Source organism: Geotrypetes seraphini, chromosome 6 (assembly GCF_902459505.1).
Source record: "Geotrypetes seraphini chromosome 6, aGeoSer1.1, whole genome shotgun sequence".
Classification (NCBI taxonomy): domain Eukaryota; kingdom Metazoa; phylum Chordata; class Amphibia; order Gymnophiona; family Dermophiidae; genus Geotrypetes; species Geotrypetes seraphini.
Genome location: NC_047089.1, coordinates 29,261,261 through 29,276,712, shown reverse-complemented (window position 1 = coordinate 29,276,712; position 15,452 = coordinate 29,261,261). Strand labels below are relative to the sequence as shown.

General features: G+C 42.3%; 1 protein-coding gene across 2 annotated transcripts in view; it reads left to right on the top strand.

Moving 5' to 3' along the window:
• The first annotated feature begins 6,541 nt into the window (after positions 1 to 6,541).
• The window catches only part of MTMR2 (myotubularin related protein 2), a 65,573-nt gene continuing 56,662 nt past the window's right edge, over positions 6,542 to 15,452 (top strand). Inside the window, exons 1-2 of one of the 2 annotated variants that reach the window (XM_033950603.1) lie at positions 6,542 to 6,676; positions 14,443 to 14,518. In XM_033950603.1, the coding sequence (XP_033806494.1) occupies positions 14,473 to 14,518 (46 nt within the window). In that variant the 5' untranslated portion in view covers positions 6,542 to 6,676; positions 14,443 to 14,472. Of the gene's footprint in view, positions 6,677 to 7,878; positions 8,124 to 14,442; positions 14,519 to 15,452 lie in introns of those variants that run through there. The other variant, XM_033950604.1, reaches the window with a different exon arrangement.

Here is a 15,452-nt window from a genome sequence, read left to right as displayed (position 1 = left end):
CCCCATCTACTGACCGGCCCTGTCCTTACCCATATGCCACCGGAGTTTGAAAGGGCCTGCCGCCATCCTCACCGAGATTCTCATGAGACTCGAGATCTCATGAGAATCTCGGAGAGAGTGAGATCCGGAAGGCCTGAGCATGCGCAGATGCTCAAGACTCAGCAGCAGACCGGCGGCAGGCACTTTCTATCACCGGCGGTGCAGGGGTAAGGACAGGGCCAGTCGGGGGGGGGAGGGGAGAAGAGGCGATAGCAGCACCGGTGGCCTCAGGTGGAGCATGGGAGTCAGGGTGCGTCCGGCAGGAGTGAGCCAGCACCTGAGAGTCCCGGCAGAGGGGGGAGCGGCAGAGCCAACTGTGTCCAGTCGGGCTCTGTGGCGGTGGTTTGCTTACAGCCAGCACCACCTGCAGTGAGAGGCAGCGAATAGTAGCAAAGGAGGAGAACTGGAGGAGCCGCGTGGATATGTCTGTGGCAGAGGCAGCGGTGGAGGCGTCGCTAATGGTAATTAAGTTTTGGGGATGTGGAACAAATTGTTCTAGTTTACACTAACTCTTATGGGAAAAATTGCTTTGATATACGAGTGTTTTAGTTTACGAGCTTCTGGAACGAATTATGCTCGTATACCAAGGTACCACTATACTTGAGTCCAGAGTTGTGCTGCTAAGGTTCTGTGAAGAACGGTTAAGTTCATGTGTATACTTGAGGGAACATTGGGATCTAGCTAGGTACTTGGGACCTGGGTTGGCCACCGTTGGAAACAGGATACTGGGCTTGTCCCAGGATGGCAATTCTTATGTTCTTACGCTATTAAGTATTGGAGCCTAGCATATGTATTTTAGTGTTTCAGAACATACAAACATAAGTGCCAATCCAGTAGATTCCGGTAGACATTTATTTAAAGCAAATCCAAGAGAACAAAACCAAATCAAAAATATAACCTGAATTTGCTTTGCTTATTTGGGACATCCTGCCCTTTAATTGGGCCAGTAATTGCCACATGACATGCTTGTGGTCACTATATCATCAATGCATCACTTTCGGCCTCTTTTACAAACCTGGGCAGCAACAGCCCCGAAGCCCTTTAAATCTCTTTGGGCTTCGGAGCCGCTAGCGCGGCTTTGTGAAAGAAGCCATTAGTTGTAAACAGATCTCAATGCTAAGAAGAGATTTAACATTCACCAGTTCCTATATTTGCACTAGAAACCTGTGCCAATATTGTTCAGTTATATTCAACATAGTAACATAGTAACATAGTAGATGACGGCAGATAAAGACCCGAATGGTCCATCCAGTCTGCCCAACCTGATTCAATTAAAAAATTTTTTTTTTTTTTTTTTTTTTCTTCTTAGCTATTTCTGGGCGAGAATCCAAAGCTTTACCCGGTACTGTGCTTGGGTTCCAACTGCCGAAATCTCTGTTAAGACTTACTCCAGCCCATCTACACCCTCCCAGCCATTGAAGCCCTCCCCTGCCCATCCTCCTCCAAACGGCCATACACAGACACAGACCGTACAAGTCTGCCCAGTAACTGGCCTAGTTCAATCTTTAATATTATTTTCTGATTCTAAATCTTCTGTGTTCATCCCACGCTTCTTTGAACTCAGTCACAGTTTTACTCTCCACCACCTCTCCCGGGAGCGCATTCCAGGCATCCACCACCCTCTCCGTAAAGTAGAATTTCCTAACATTGCCCCTGAATCTACCACCCCTCAACCTCAAATTATGTCCTCTGGTTTTACCATTTTCCTTTCTCTGGAAAAGATTTTGTTCTACGTTAATACCCTTTAAGTATTTGAACGTCTGAATCATATCTCCCCTGTCTCTCCTTTCCTCTAGGGTATACATATTCAGGGCTTCCAGTCTCTCCTCATATGTCTTCTGGTGCAAGCCTCCTATCATTTTCGTCGCCCTCCTCTGGACCGCCTCAAGTCTTCTTACGTCTTTCGCCAGATACGGTCTCCAAAACTGAACACAATACTCCAAGTGGGGCCTCACCAATGACCTGTACAGGGGCATCAACACCTTCTTTCTTCTACTGACTACGCCTCTCTTTATACAGCCCAACAAAGGCAACACAGCAGGGTATACTCAATCAATTCCTCAAATGTTACTAACTCTTCAGGATATTTTTCTACAACCTGTACCAGTTATTTCTGTTCATCTAACATCAGCATGTTTTTATGTTAGTCATAAGTGGAAAGGTAAACTTTTGTCTTGTATACTTGTTAACACTTTTATTTATTTATTTATTCAATTTTCTATACCATTCTCCCAAGAGAGTTCCGAACGGTTTACATGAGATTATTCAGGTACTCAAGCATTTTTCCCTGTCTGTCCAGGTGGACTCACTATCTAATGTACCTGGGGCAATGGGGGGATTAAGTGACTTGCCCAGGGTCACAAGGAGCAGCGTGGGTTTGAACCCACAACCCCAGGATGCTGAGGCTGTGGACTTTTATGTTTCAAGAAGTAAACAGCAGTCTTGGTTAGGTAACTACATCAACGGAGCCAGGCTGACTTACGGCGCCTTTCGAAAAGAAATTAACAGTATTGTTTGATAGATTTATTTCTTAAACAGAAGTCACACTAAATTTAATAATCTTATTCTGTCTATTCTTGAGTAATATGTTGTACTTTTATTATTTGTAATTCGCTGATTGTCCAGCTTTCTTCAGTGTGAACTGCCTAGAAGTCATCTGATTATGGCGGTATAGAAGAATGAAGTTATGTTATGTTAACCACTGCACCATACTCCCCTTTTATCTCAACTTTGTTTAGTTGGGGCAGCCACTTAATTGGGATAAAATACTCTACCTCCAATGTTTGTCCCAATTAACTGTAATCTTCTCTACTTAAATGTGTATGTCTACCATTTCAGAAACCTTCATGTCTACATGTTCCTAATTAGTTACAGAGCCTGAAATAATTTGTTAATATCAATTTCCGGGGGATGGGGAGGATAAAATACTCTGCAGTGTTTAAATTGGGATGTTAATAAATAGGGCCCTAAATATGATTTTGTAATGAATCTATCCTAGGCTTTTGCTTGATAGGTCTGGAAAGGAAAATGTTTGGGTGTCACTTCTACACCATATGTGAGTACAGACAGGATATTGTAAGAAACACTCCTTTCCTATCCATACTTCCCCCTTTTAAAGAAACCACTTGGGTGATGGCTCCTTTTTTTCCTGGCAGTCTGATCTCTCTTCCCACGTTGACTTTGCTATTTCATATTAGCTTCCTCACAGGAAAGGTTCCTTTCTGTGTCAGCAATATACACAAAGGGCATTGAGCTTTCATTTCAGAAACAGGGCAGGAATTCTTCCAGCTGTTTATAAAGGGCATGGAAAGGACGGCAGTCAAAAGCTTACTCGCTTGGAAAGAACAGAACCTACATCAGCAAAAAACAAAAGCAAACCCCACAAAATAGGGAAGAAGATGAACTTATGAAACCTAAGATATTACTGCGATAAATTCTCACCGTTAACTTAAGCCCTCTTACAGTAGAGATTTCCACCATGGCCTGGAGACACTGCACCGATGTTCATAGGAATTCCTACGAGTGTCAAAGCAGTGTTGGAGCATTTATTACTCTGGGCATGGTAGAAACCTCTACTTCAGCTTATTAAAAAAAAAAAAAGGGTTAGGGCTCTTCAGCGTGGACAAGAGATGACTGAGGGGAGATATGACTGAAGTCTACAAAATCCTGAGTGGAGTAGTAGAATGGGTACAAGTGGGTCAATTTTTTGCTTTGTCAAAAATGACAAAGACTAGGGGACACTCGATGAAGTTACAGGGAAATACTTTTAAAACCAGCTTCAATTTACTAACAGTTCCATCCTTGAAAATAATTGGAAACAGAAACTCTATACCCCGGTACATAAGAGATGAAAAGGACCTCATTTCTTTTTAAAAAACCTATCTTTTTAAGGATGCGTTCAACCTATGACAAAACCTCAGATTTAGAATCCTTTGTTACCTGGCTTAACATCTTATAATTCTTTTTACCCCTCCTCTTGTTAACTTTCCTTCAATGTATTTCTTCTACAAAGATATTGTAACTTTTCCCTCCAATCCCCACGACTCATGTATGTTTACCCAGTACGTTTTAATTTAAAGTCATTGTATTTCTCTCCCAACTTTATTCAAATTGTACATCACTTAGGTATTTAATAAGCGATTTATCAAGCACTAATAAAACTTGAAACTTCTGATACTTAATACATGAGATAGTTGCATAGGGGACATAGTTTTTCATTCTAGGTACAGCCAATCTGGGAGATGCTCCATGAGCTCAGGGATCCAATACATTCCCTGGCGCATTATATAGGCCTGATGGTACCTTTTGTAAAGATACTAAAGCAATTCTAGCATTTTTACCCAGCCAAATAAATTTAGTAAGAATACTATTCAGTTTCTTATAGAAGGACCCTTGAAAATAAACCAGTAACATACCCATTTGGCAACAAAGTACAGGCAAAACCATCATTTATACTGTCTGAACTATCCCCCACCAAGATTCTTCAAACTTTCAAAAACTACAAGAACGAGAGGGCATTCGGAAAAATTAAAAGGGGACAGATTCAGAACCAATGCTAGGAAGCTCTTCACTCAAAGGGTGGTGGACACCTGGAATGCGCTTCCAGAGGGTGTGATAGGACAGAGCACGGTATTGGGGTTCAAGAAGGGATTAGATAATTTCCTGAAGGAAAAAGGGATAGAAGGGTATAGATAGAGGAATACTATACAGGTCCTGGACCTGATGGGCCACCGCGTGAGCGGACTGCTGGGCATGATGGACCTCTGGTCTGACCCAGCAGAGGCAATGCTTATGTTCTTATATATGTAATGGGTTCCAATGCTCACACATTTCTGAGACCTTTAGCAATAGGATTTTTCATTTACTTGCATCATCTCTTCCAACGTCTTCTGAATCCAAATGCTTAAATATTTTATACCTTCTTCCTTCCAAAGGAAAGGGAACATGTCAAATAATCCTTTGGAACAATGAACGTTTAAAGGAAGAACCTCAGATTTACTCCAATTAATCTTATATCTTGAAAATTTCCCAAATCTATCAATCAGCTCAAGTAAATGTGGAATGATTGTCTCCAGATTCCTCAAATTAAGCAAAATATCATCTGCATAAGCAGAGACTTTATATTCCTGACCTGCACAAGGAATACCCTGAATCTCCTCTGCCTGTTAAATAGCTAATAACAAGGGTTCCAGAACAATGTTAAACAGCAAAGGAGATAAAGGATATCCTTGCCTAACCCCCTTCTCCAGATGAAAATGCTCTGAAAAAGTATTATTAATAGACTAGTGTTTAAGCCCGTTACGTTAACAGGTGCTAGAATAGATGTGTAAACTATTAGCACAATGGGGCGCTGAGGCCTTTCTTTCTTTGCTTCCTGCTCCCCCTGTCCAGCAGTAGCCCTTCTCCCTTCCTTTTACCTCCCCCCATCCAGCAGTACCCTTTCCCTGCTCCCTCTGTCCAGTAGTAGCCCTTCTCCCTTCCTTTTACCTCCCCCTGTCCAGCAGCACCCCTTCCCTGCTCCCCCTGTCCAGCAGTAGCCCTTCTCCCTTACTTTACCTCCTCCCTGTCCAGCAGCACCCCTTCTCTGCTCCCCCTGTCCAGCAGTGGCCCTTCTCCCTTACTTTTACCTCCCCCCTGTCCAGTAGTACCCCTTCTCCCTTTCCTGTTCCCCCTGTCCAGCATCCGCTAGCCTGGGCAGCCTCGGGGCTTTTGCTAGGCTGGCCCATCTCGCATTATCGAAGTGGGTCAGCCTAGCAAATGCCCCACGGCTGCTTGATGAAACAGCGGCCGCTGCCGCTGCTGATCTGGGGGTGAGAAGAAGAAGCGTCCCAGCAGTGTAGTCAGAAGGCAGGAAGTCAGCCGGCATCGGAGATTGGAGCAGGAAATCAGCTGAGGCAGGCACTGCCCATGCACTGCACGCTGCCACAGAGGCACGGAGTTTTAAGTGCACATGTGTGGCTAAGGTTTTATTATTATAGATAATCTGGCATAAGGGAAGCTATACAAGGTTTGAATCAGAAGATTTAAAAATATATATATATTTTTATTAAATTTATTGTAAAACGCCTAGACATAATATCAAATAATAAACTTGGCAACTTATCTGGGTTTCAAAAAGGGAATGGACGAGTTCCTGAAGGGAAAAGGAATCCAGGGGTACAATTAGAGGGTTACTATACAGTACAAAATGCTCTTGAGTAATAGATCACTACAAGTCCTTGACCTGGGGGGCCGCCGCGGGAGCGGACTGCTGGGCATGATGGACCTATGGTCTGACTCGGCAGAGGCAATGCTTATGTGCTTATTTTTATGTCTTTGTGTATTACTTTCATAAATTAATAACATGAACCAGCTGGAAGGTGCCCCCAACTTCCCTCCTCCCTCCGCCCGTTAGACTGGTAAGTCACACAGTTCGGCCGACACGAGACCTTCTCTTCCCCTTCAACGTCCCGACGCACTTGACGTAACTTATTTCCCGTCGCGACGTCCCGCACTGCCGGAAGCAGAAAGGCGCTTCACATGGGGGCGGGACGCCGGGGAGAGAGAGAGAGGGAAAAAGAAAGCGTTGGTGGTGGTGCCGGGCGATGTGTATGAATGACTGCTGCCGCCGGCGGCGAGCTGAAAGACAAGTTTAAAGGTGGGACGCGAGAGTGGGAGTTTTGAGAACGAAGGAGAGATCCTGGATTGCTGACGGGGACTGGAGGGACAGATCCGGAACCGCGGACGGGGACTGGAGGGACAGATCCGGAACCGCGGACGGGGACTGGAGGGACAGATCCGGAACCGCGGGCAGGGGATTAGAGAGACAGATCCGGAGCCGCGAGAGGGGGAGATCCGATTCGCGGGCAGGGGGTTAGAGGGACAGATCCGGAACCGCAGGAGGAGGAGATCCGGAATCGCGGGCAGGGGATTAGAGGGACAGATCCGGAGCCGCGGGAGGGGGAGATCCGATTCGCGGGCAGGGGGTTAGAGGGACAGATCCGGAACCGCAGGAGGGGGAGATCCGGAACCGCGGGCAGGGGATTAGAGGGACAGATCCGGAGCCGCGAGAGGGGGAGATCCGATTCGCGGGCAGGGGGTTAGAGGGACAGATCCGGAACCTCAGGAGGGGGAGATCCGGAACCGCGGGCAGGGGGTTAGAGGGACAGATCCGGAACCGCAGGAGGGGGAGATCCGATTCGCGGGCAGGGGGTTAGAGGGACAGATCCGGAACCGCAGGAGGGGGAGATCCGGAACCGCGGGCAGGGGGTTAGAGGGACAGATCCGGAACCGCAGGAGGGGGAGATCCGATTCGCGGGCAGAGGGTTAGAGGAACAGATCCGGAACCGCAGGAGGAGGAGATCCGGAACCGCGGGCAGGGGATTAGAGGGACAGATCCGGAGCCGCGGGAGGGGGAGATCCGATTCGCGAGCAGGGGGTTAGAGGGACAGATCCGGAGCCGCGGGCAGGGGATTAAAGGGACAGATCCGGAACCGCAGGAGGGGGAGATCCGGAACCGCGGGCAGGGGATTAGAGGGACAGATCCGGAGCCGCGGGCAGGGGGGTGATCGACGGTGAGGGAAGCAAACGCGTGTGGCTTGGTGTTTCTGCAGGATGCTGTGATTACGTCGTGATGACCTTCCTTCCCTTCCTGAAACTTATTGTCGAAAATGAGCTCCTGCTGCTCGCTTGTTAGTAAAACGGGGCCACAATTTGCCTACTTTTTTTTTTTTTTTTTTACTTTAGGGGATTTTTATCAGGTTGCGTTCCTGTATAGTGCAGCTGTTGTGAGGACTGTCTAAATAAACTTGAGGAATAAATCATTTTTGCAGGTGCACTGAATGCAGACTGTCGCTTGCTGCCTCTACACTGGAGATGTTCCCAGAAAATTATGTAGGATAAGCTGTAATTAAATTTGCACATGTACTGAATAATACAGCATACATGTGTTGTGACTCGTGCGTTGCATGTAGTATTTTTAGCACACTTTTTGAAAGCAAGACGGTTTATGAGATGACAATGATTTTGTGGCTCCGTGTGTCCCCTCCCTCATAACAGCCCTCAGTAACTTTTGTGTTTGGTATCCTGTAAACTCCAAGTTTTCGGTAAGTCCTCCTGACAGTTTTGGGATTTCTGAAACGTCTTGTTATAAAGAAGGGAATAAAAGTTTTATGAGATCATTCTGATGGAAACTGGGTCTGATTCCCCTTCACCTTATAATTCAGAAACAGCTTGAGGTATGGGTCTAAAATTCAAGTCACAGAAGATTCTTACTTTCCATGCTGGGAGGTAATTACTGTGTGTAGAATGGTGTTTGGGAAAGAAATATACTTGTAAGTGACTGGGATATTATGGCAAGATAGAGAACCATGACTCTTTATAATGTTAATGTTTACTTGTTACTTTCACAGGGGGAAAAATCCATAAAATTCTTTTATTGGCGGGTGACAGTTTTTTTTTAACATCCGACGACATCTCCCACTACAAAGGTGCTTACTGCAACAATAAAATAAGGTCCCCTTTTACTAAGCCACGGCAGAGGTTTCTACCGTGGCCTGGAGTGCTAAATGCTCTGTCACTGCTCCAATGCACATAAGAATTCTACACGTGTTGGAGCATTTTGCGCTCTGGATCATGGTAGAAACCTCTACTGTGGCATAGAAAAGGGGGGAGGGGTAAACTAGTATAGCTGGCCTCTCACTAGGAAATAAGGATATTGTGGTAGGTCCTTCCTACAAAATATTTGGAGCGAGTGTTCCTTTAAGAAGAAACAAGAGAAAAAAAAATTAGTAAGCTAGTGCACCAAAATGGACCTTTGTTCTGACCATTATTTTACATCTAATCCAATATCGTGTTACTAACAGCGGTCAATTGGAGTCACAAGTACCAGGCAGAATTCCAAAAAGTAGCAGCTTTACCTTAATTAGTTTATGGACTTTTCCTCCAGGTACATTGTTACACAAACAGCTTGAGTTCTAGAGCTTAACTGTGGGCTCCTTTTACTAAACCATGGTAAAGGTTTCTACCACGGGCTGGTGCGGTAAATGCTCCGACACTCAGGAATTCAATGAACTTCAGAGCATTTACCTCGCTGGCCCGCGGTAGAAACCTCTGCCGCAGCTTTGTAAAACCCAGCGTATGTGCAGAGTGAAAAACAATTTTATTTTTCTGTTTGTTGTAAATGTACTGATCTAAATTCATGATAGAAGTGTGCATAGGGATGGGGGACAATGGAAAACTCAGGACAATCTGCAGGGATCTGCACTATTAGTGACAAAACAGTCATTCATGCTGCAGGAATGGAAAACTTGAAACACCAACAATTTTTTAAAAAAAAGCAGATTTTTTTTTTAATTTGGCCTATTGTTTTATGTTAAAGTTTAACAAGTTAGAGGATGCATTTTATGTTTTGTTTGAATTTACAAGATCTTTTAAATTCAGGTTGTTAATGCAGAAGAGGGGAAAAAAAACTGGTGGGATGGTGAAGGGACAGAAACAAATTGACTGGGATGGGGGACCAGATTTTGTCCTCTTACACAGCTTTAATTCATGGTATTTCATACACATCTTTAATTCATGGTATCTCCTTTGTTCGTTGTACTTTCAAAAAGGAAAACGTTGATTCACGTTTACATGTTCCACTCAGAAACATACTCTTCAAAAAATACATAAAACCTATATAACAAAACCAGATCCATCCCAAGCTCCACCTACAATATCATCTACTCCCTAACAAATCAAAAAGGCTCAAACCACTCCTTATGTACCCCCTAACATCAAAACAACTCTCATGTAACCTGTTTAGGTATCTCCAAATATCATGACAATTCTCACATAATCCACCTTATGTATTTATATTATCATGACAATTCGTATGTAATCCGCCTTGAGCCGCAAGGTAATGGCGGAATAGAAATCACTAATGGTCTTAATTTTCCTTCATTTTTCTGTCTTCATCTCCTTTCGAGCTCCACTCATGTTCTTTCTTCTTTGTCTTCTTCTCCTTCCTCATCCTCATTTCACTTGTCATCTCTACAGAAGAACATCTGAATTTGTCATTATGAAGATCAGTTGAGCCCATGGTACTTTTTTCTTTGCTCATTTAGAAAATAAATATATGAGGAAGGACCAAAACATGCTTCTCTTGGGTGCTCATGCTGCTGGATATTAATACCAAGCTTAGTACAGTGAGAAACGGAACTGGAGACTTGGCTCCCTGACTGTAAGAGAAGCTCTGTGCCTTGGTATTCTGTACTAGCCTATCATAATACCCTACTTTGGATTATGGCCATTAGAAAAACAAGGAAGGAAATTGTGGAAGCAGACATGGTGAAAGTCAGATGGTTACGTAGTTGGCAGCCTCTGGAAAATGTCAAGCTGTGTGCTAACATTTCCCTCCATCATGAAGATGGATACGAGATAGAAACAGAGAATACGACAATAAGGCTCATCTCATTTATCAATTTTGTTCCTTTACAATGTCTTGGATCCCATAAGATGCCTGTTTCCCTTCACTCATTCACAAGTGCTCATCTCTTGCTTTCTTGAATGGCTTAATATGCAATATATTTAAATAATTCAAAAGGTATACAATAATTAATTTATATGATATATCCCTGGTCTCTCTCCTCTATAGTATTTATATATCTATTTATATATTTTTTAGGTATTTTTGTTTAGTAGACCCTGGACTTAGTAATACAAATTTGCAATATTATGAACAAAATTTAGGGCTAATCAGTGTTTTTCTCAACATTTACACATTTGATAAAACGGTGTTCTCCCCCAGCAATTTGTCAGCCTGATGGCATGAAGGAGTAGCTGGGTGGGGATGGAGGAATGAAGATACACTCAAACGTACATTTAAAACTTGTTCCGAAGGAGGAAAAAGCCTCAGAATCTCGTCAGGAGCAAAGGACCGTTCTTTGACTAGAGAAGGTGTTAACTTCATGGGCATAAAAAACCTCAGGCTTAGAACTCTTCTACTTAAAAAACAACAACAACACATTTTTACAGTCTTTCAAACAATATAAATGCTCATAATACGTAAAAGATGTCAAACTTACGACCTCCTTTACAAAGCCGCGCTGGTGTTTTTAGCGCAGGCTGCCGTGGTAACAGTTCCGACAAGCATAGAATTCCTATGCTTGTCCGAGCTGTTACCGCCCTGGCTGGCACTAAAAACAATAGCATGGCTTTGTAAAGGAGGGGGTTAGTTTTCAAATTCAAAGTCCCACCGATGGTGGTCATCAGCATTTCGCTACCTCTTCTTCAGGGAAAGGACCAAGTATTGGCATTTAAATTCCTCATGCTCTTTGCAGAATTTGAGCATGAGGAATTTAATGCCAATATTTGGCTCTTTCCCTGATGAAGCAGTAGTGAAATGCTAGCCACCGTTGGTGGGACCAGAGTGATTGGTGGTCTGCATTTAAAAACTTTGTGCCACAACCCCGCCTTTATGAAGCCACAATAAGGTTTTTTATTGCAGGCCGTGATGGCAAAAGCTCTGACGCTCATAGGAATACAGTTGCAGATGTGTCATTAGATAACGACAAAACTAGGCTCCTCAAATGTCTCTTGTTAATTGCACTAAAAATGATTTTAGGTCGAAAGATTTTACATCCTTAAGTCGCAATGAATGGTGGAATGCTGTCTGTCTTTATGCTAGATATGAGACAGTAGCTGCTGAAAGAATGAAGACCTTATCTTCTTTTCACACTACTAGATTGAATGATTATTTTTATCAGTTCTTATTTTAGTATCATTGTTATGTATTATGCCAGTTATGTACAAATATACCATGGCTTTTGATCATTTATCACTGTAAATCTGAAAGATGTTGTTATTATTGTTTTGTATTGGGATTCACTTCCCTTTCTATTGTTTAACTATTGAAAACTTCAATAAAACTTATTGAACAACCACAAAAAAAACCACATTTAAAAAGCAGAAGAGTTCTAAATCTAAACAAGTGGGAATTGTATAACTATGTTAACCACTTTCTCTAGTCGGAGAACAATCCTTTGCTCCTGATGGGGCTCTGAGGCTTTTTCATCCTTTGGAACCAGTGTTAATTGTGTCTTCATTCTTCTGTAAAGAAAAATTGTTTTGTAAATAGAGCTGGATTTGGGTTGATTTGTTGAATATTGCTCCACAACCTTCGGATTTAGTAATGGAGGAATACACATTATTATAAAAGTTTCTGTCATTTATAAATGCAACCATTCTATCTCTGCAAACACGTAGATATTTAAAGAAAATGCATAATCCAGGACAAAAATTAATTGTGTAATTTAATGTCAACTGATAAAGGAGGGATGTTATCAATGTGGGCTGCTACTTAGATGGGTTATATTACCTCAAGTTGTGTTATTTTAGCATAGGGTCTTCTTGCATAAAATGGGACCCTGAGGTAAAATAGCATGACTTATTTATTTAAAAAATTTATACACTGCTTCAAATCTAGGCGGTTTTCAAGTCACTATACATATTACCCATCTTTTTAATAGCAATATAATTTTACAAATATTGAAAACAAAAATTCCATACTGGTCAATCTTATTTAAACAAATAAGTAAATATACCGAATATATACATGAAAAAAATAAGAAATATTGTTAAAACACATTTTTCAAGTACTTTTGATCTGACACAGTATAGCAGTTCTTATGAGCTGAGTGTAATAATAACAACAACAATTTTTTTATATACCGCAGGACCGTGAAGTTCTATGCGGTTTACAATGATTAAAGATGTTACAGATTGAGTGGAATCAACAAAGTATAGACTTGGTGATTGACAGTTCTAGAGATCATTTGTTGAGGACTAAGATTGTACAGGCTGGTTTCCTAAGTACTCCAGGAATAGATGTTTTTAGATGTTTCCTGAATTCCCTATAGGTAGTAGGCACGAGCAGTTGTTCTAGGTCTTTACCCCACAGTACTGCTTGATGTGAGAAAAGATGTTGGTGATGACTTTTAAATTTACAACCTCTGACCGGTGGAGAAACAAAGTTCGGGTGTGAGCTTCGCCTATGTCTGTTGGTTGTGAAAGAGAAAAGGTCTGTTATATATTTAGGGGCTAAGTCATAAAATACCTTGAAGCAAAAACAACCAAACTTGAATTTCACACGTGCCTCCATCGGTAGCCAGTGTAGAAGTCGATAGGAAGGTGTTACATGATCGAACTTCTTCAGTCCACAAAGTAGTCTAACCGCTGCATTTTGTACCAGTTGCAATCGCCACATATTCTTCTGGGGGAGTGCTGTTATTATTATTATGAAATACGAAACCTGACATACAACAGTAGCACTCATTCCTATGATTCAAACATAGGCAACACTTTACAGGTGTTATTACACTGAGCCCTAGAACACTGATATGCTTACTGTTGGTCAAACAGAACAGCTCTCTACACAAACTACATTCAAACAGAATGCTGCACCTTGTTCACAGCCAAACCATAGCTACATTGGAGCCAGCTCTATGGATGCTGAGCACCTCCAATATTTCCCTCCCCTCAGGTCTAGCATTTTTTTCTCTCACCTCTCCTCCATGGACCAGCATTTTTTTCTCCCCTCCTGTGGACCAGCATTGTTTTCTTTCCCCCGATGAACTAGCAGTTTTCTCTCCCCCCCCCTCTATAGACCCACGTTTTTTCTTCCCACCCCGACGCCAATCAGCATTTTCTCTTGCCTCTCGGCCCTCCTCTGTGTACCTTTTTAAAGGTGGTCTTCACTGTTGGAGGCAGCCATTAGTGAGCAGCAATTCAGATGCTCTCTTCACACCCTCTTTTCTGTTACTTCCGCCTCTGCAGGAACGGGAAGTGTATCTGAGAAAAAGCTCTGAGGTTGACACAAACAGCGCATCTAAATCTCTGTTCACTGCCAGCTGTCTTCCGCAGCAAAGACTTACTTTTAAAAAAGATATGGCTAGGAAAGATGCCATGAGGGGACAGGAGCGTGAGAGGTCAAACCTTAGGGTGGGCAGGGAGAATGAGGTGGTGGCATCATTTCCAGCTACAAAAAAGTGCCAGACCGCCACCCTGTTGTGGCACAAATTAAGCCCCCAAGTAGACCTTTTATATAGAACGGTGCCATTTTGGCAGTTCTTCATCTACCTCTATACTTTCATATTGATAGAAATAGAAGAGAATATTGAATAGTTTGTAAGGTGTATAGGCTAATTAAATTACATGGGGATCCCAATTCAAGCCATCATGGTAAATCCATGCTACTTCATGTTTCAGTAAAGCCTGAAGTTCATGATTTCAGATATATACATGGCTGATTATATATATATATATATATGTTTGGTTCAATGTGTAACAGTGCCGTTTTCCATTAAGAAATATGGTAATTATTCTGTGCATCAACTGTCAAGTTAATAATTTAAAATGTAACCTTTCTGGGGGCATTTTTCCTAGACTGTGAGAGAGGCCAATAAATTACCTGAAATGGAAGAGTTACCCTTGCTGCCAGGAGAATCTGTTAAAGATATGGGTACGTACAGGTAGCTTTTTGTTACTTTCTTAAATCCTTGTTCGTTGCACTTAAAGTTCTCGTTCTATAACTCGATATCCAAATATACATAGTGATTTCATGTATATTGGGATTTATTAAAAAAACAAAAGGAATTGACCCCAAAATATCCACAAAGAAGAAAATCCAGAGAAAACCAAAAAAAACTCTGTGGAGTGATGATGTTCCAAAATGGACTTTATTTGAAAGTGTCAAAGTTCCAAAGATACACTGAAATCATCCACATAAAATAATTCCATCCACATAAAAATAAATCATCTACATAAGAGCCTTAAAAGACCTAGTCCGCTAGGGATACAGGACCCAACACAGTCCGCGTTTTGACAAAAAGTCTTCTTCGGGGGTCCCTGGGGGTCTTATAAAGGTGAGTACGTGGGAAACAATTGTGTGGTGAGCCATACAGGTGGCTTTTTGTTACTTTCTTAAATTCTTGTTCGTTGCACTTAAAGCTCTCGTTCTATAACTTGGTATGCAAGCAGTCTCGCTTCCGGCTCACCACACAATTGTTTCCCACGTACTCACCTTTATAGGGACCCCTGAAGAAGGCTTTTTGTCGAAACGCGGACCGTGTTAGGTCCTGTATCCCTAGCGGACTAGGTCCTTTAAGGCTCTTATGTGGATGATTTATTTTTATGTGGATGATTTCAGTGTACATTTGGAACTTTGACACTTTCAAATAAAGTCCATTTAGGAACATCGTCACTCCACAGAGTTTTTTTTTTGTTTTTTTATTGGGATTTATTAACCATCTTTATGAAGAGATTCACTCAAGATGGTGTACATTGGCTATAATTCAACATAAAACTTTTAAAACATTTAACTTGTTAGGATATATGTATCTTATCTCTATCTCTATCTTTTCTATCTTCAATGGAGTTCCTTTCTTTAATTAATT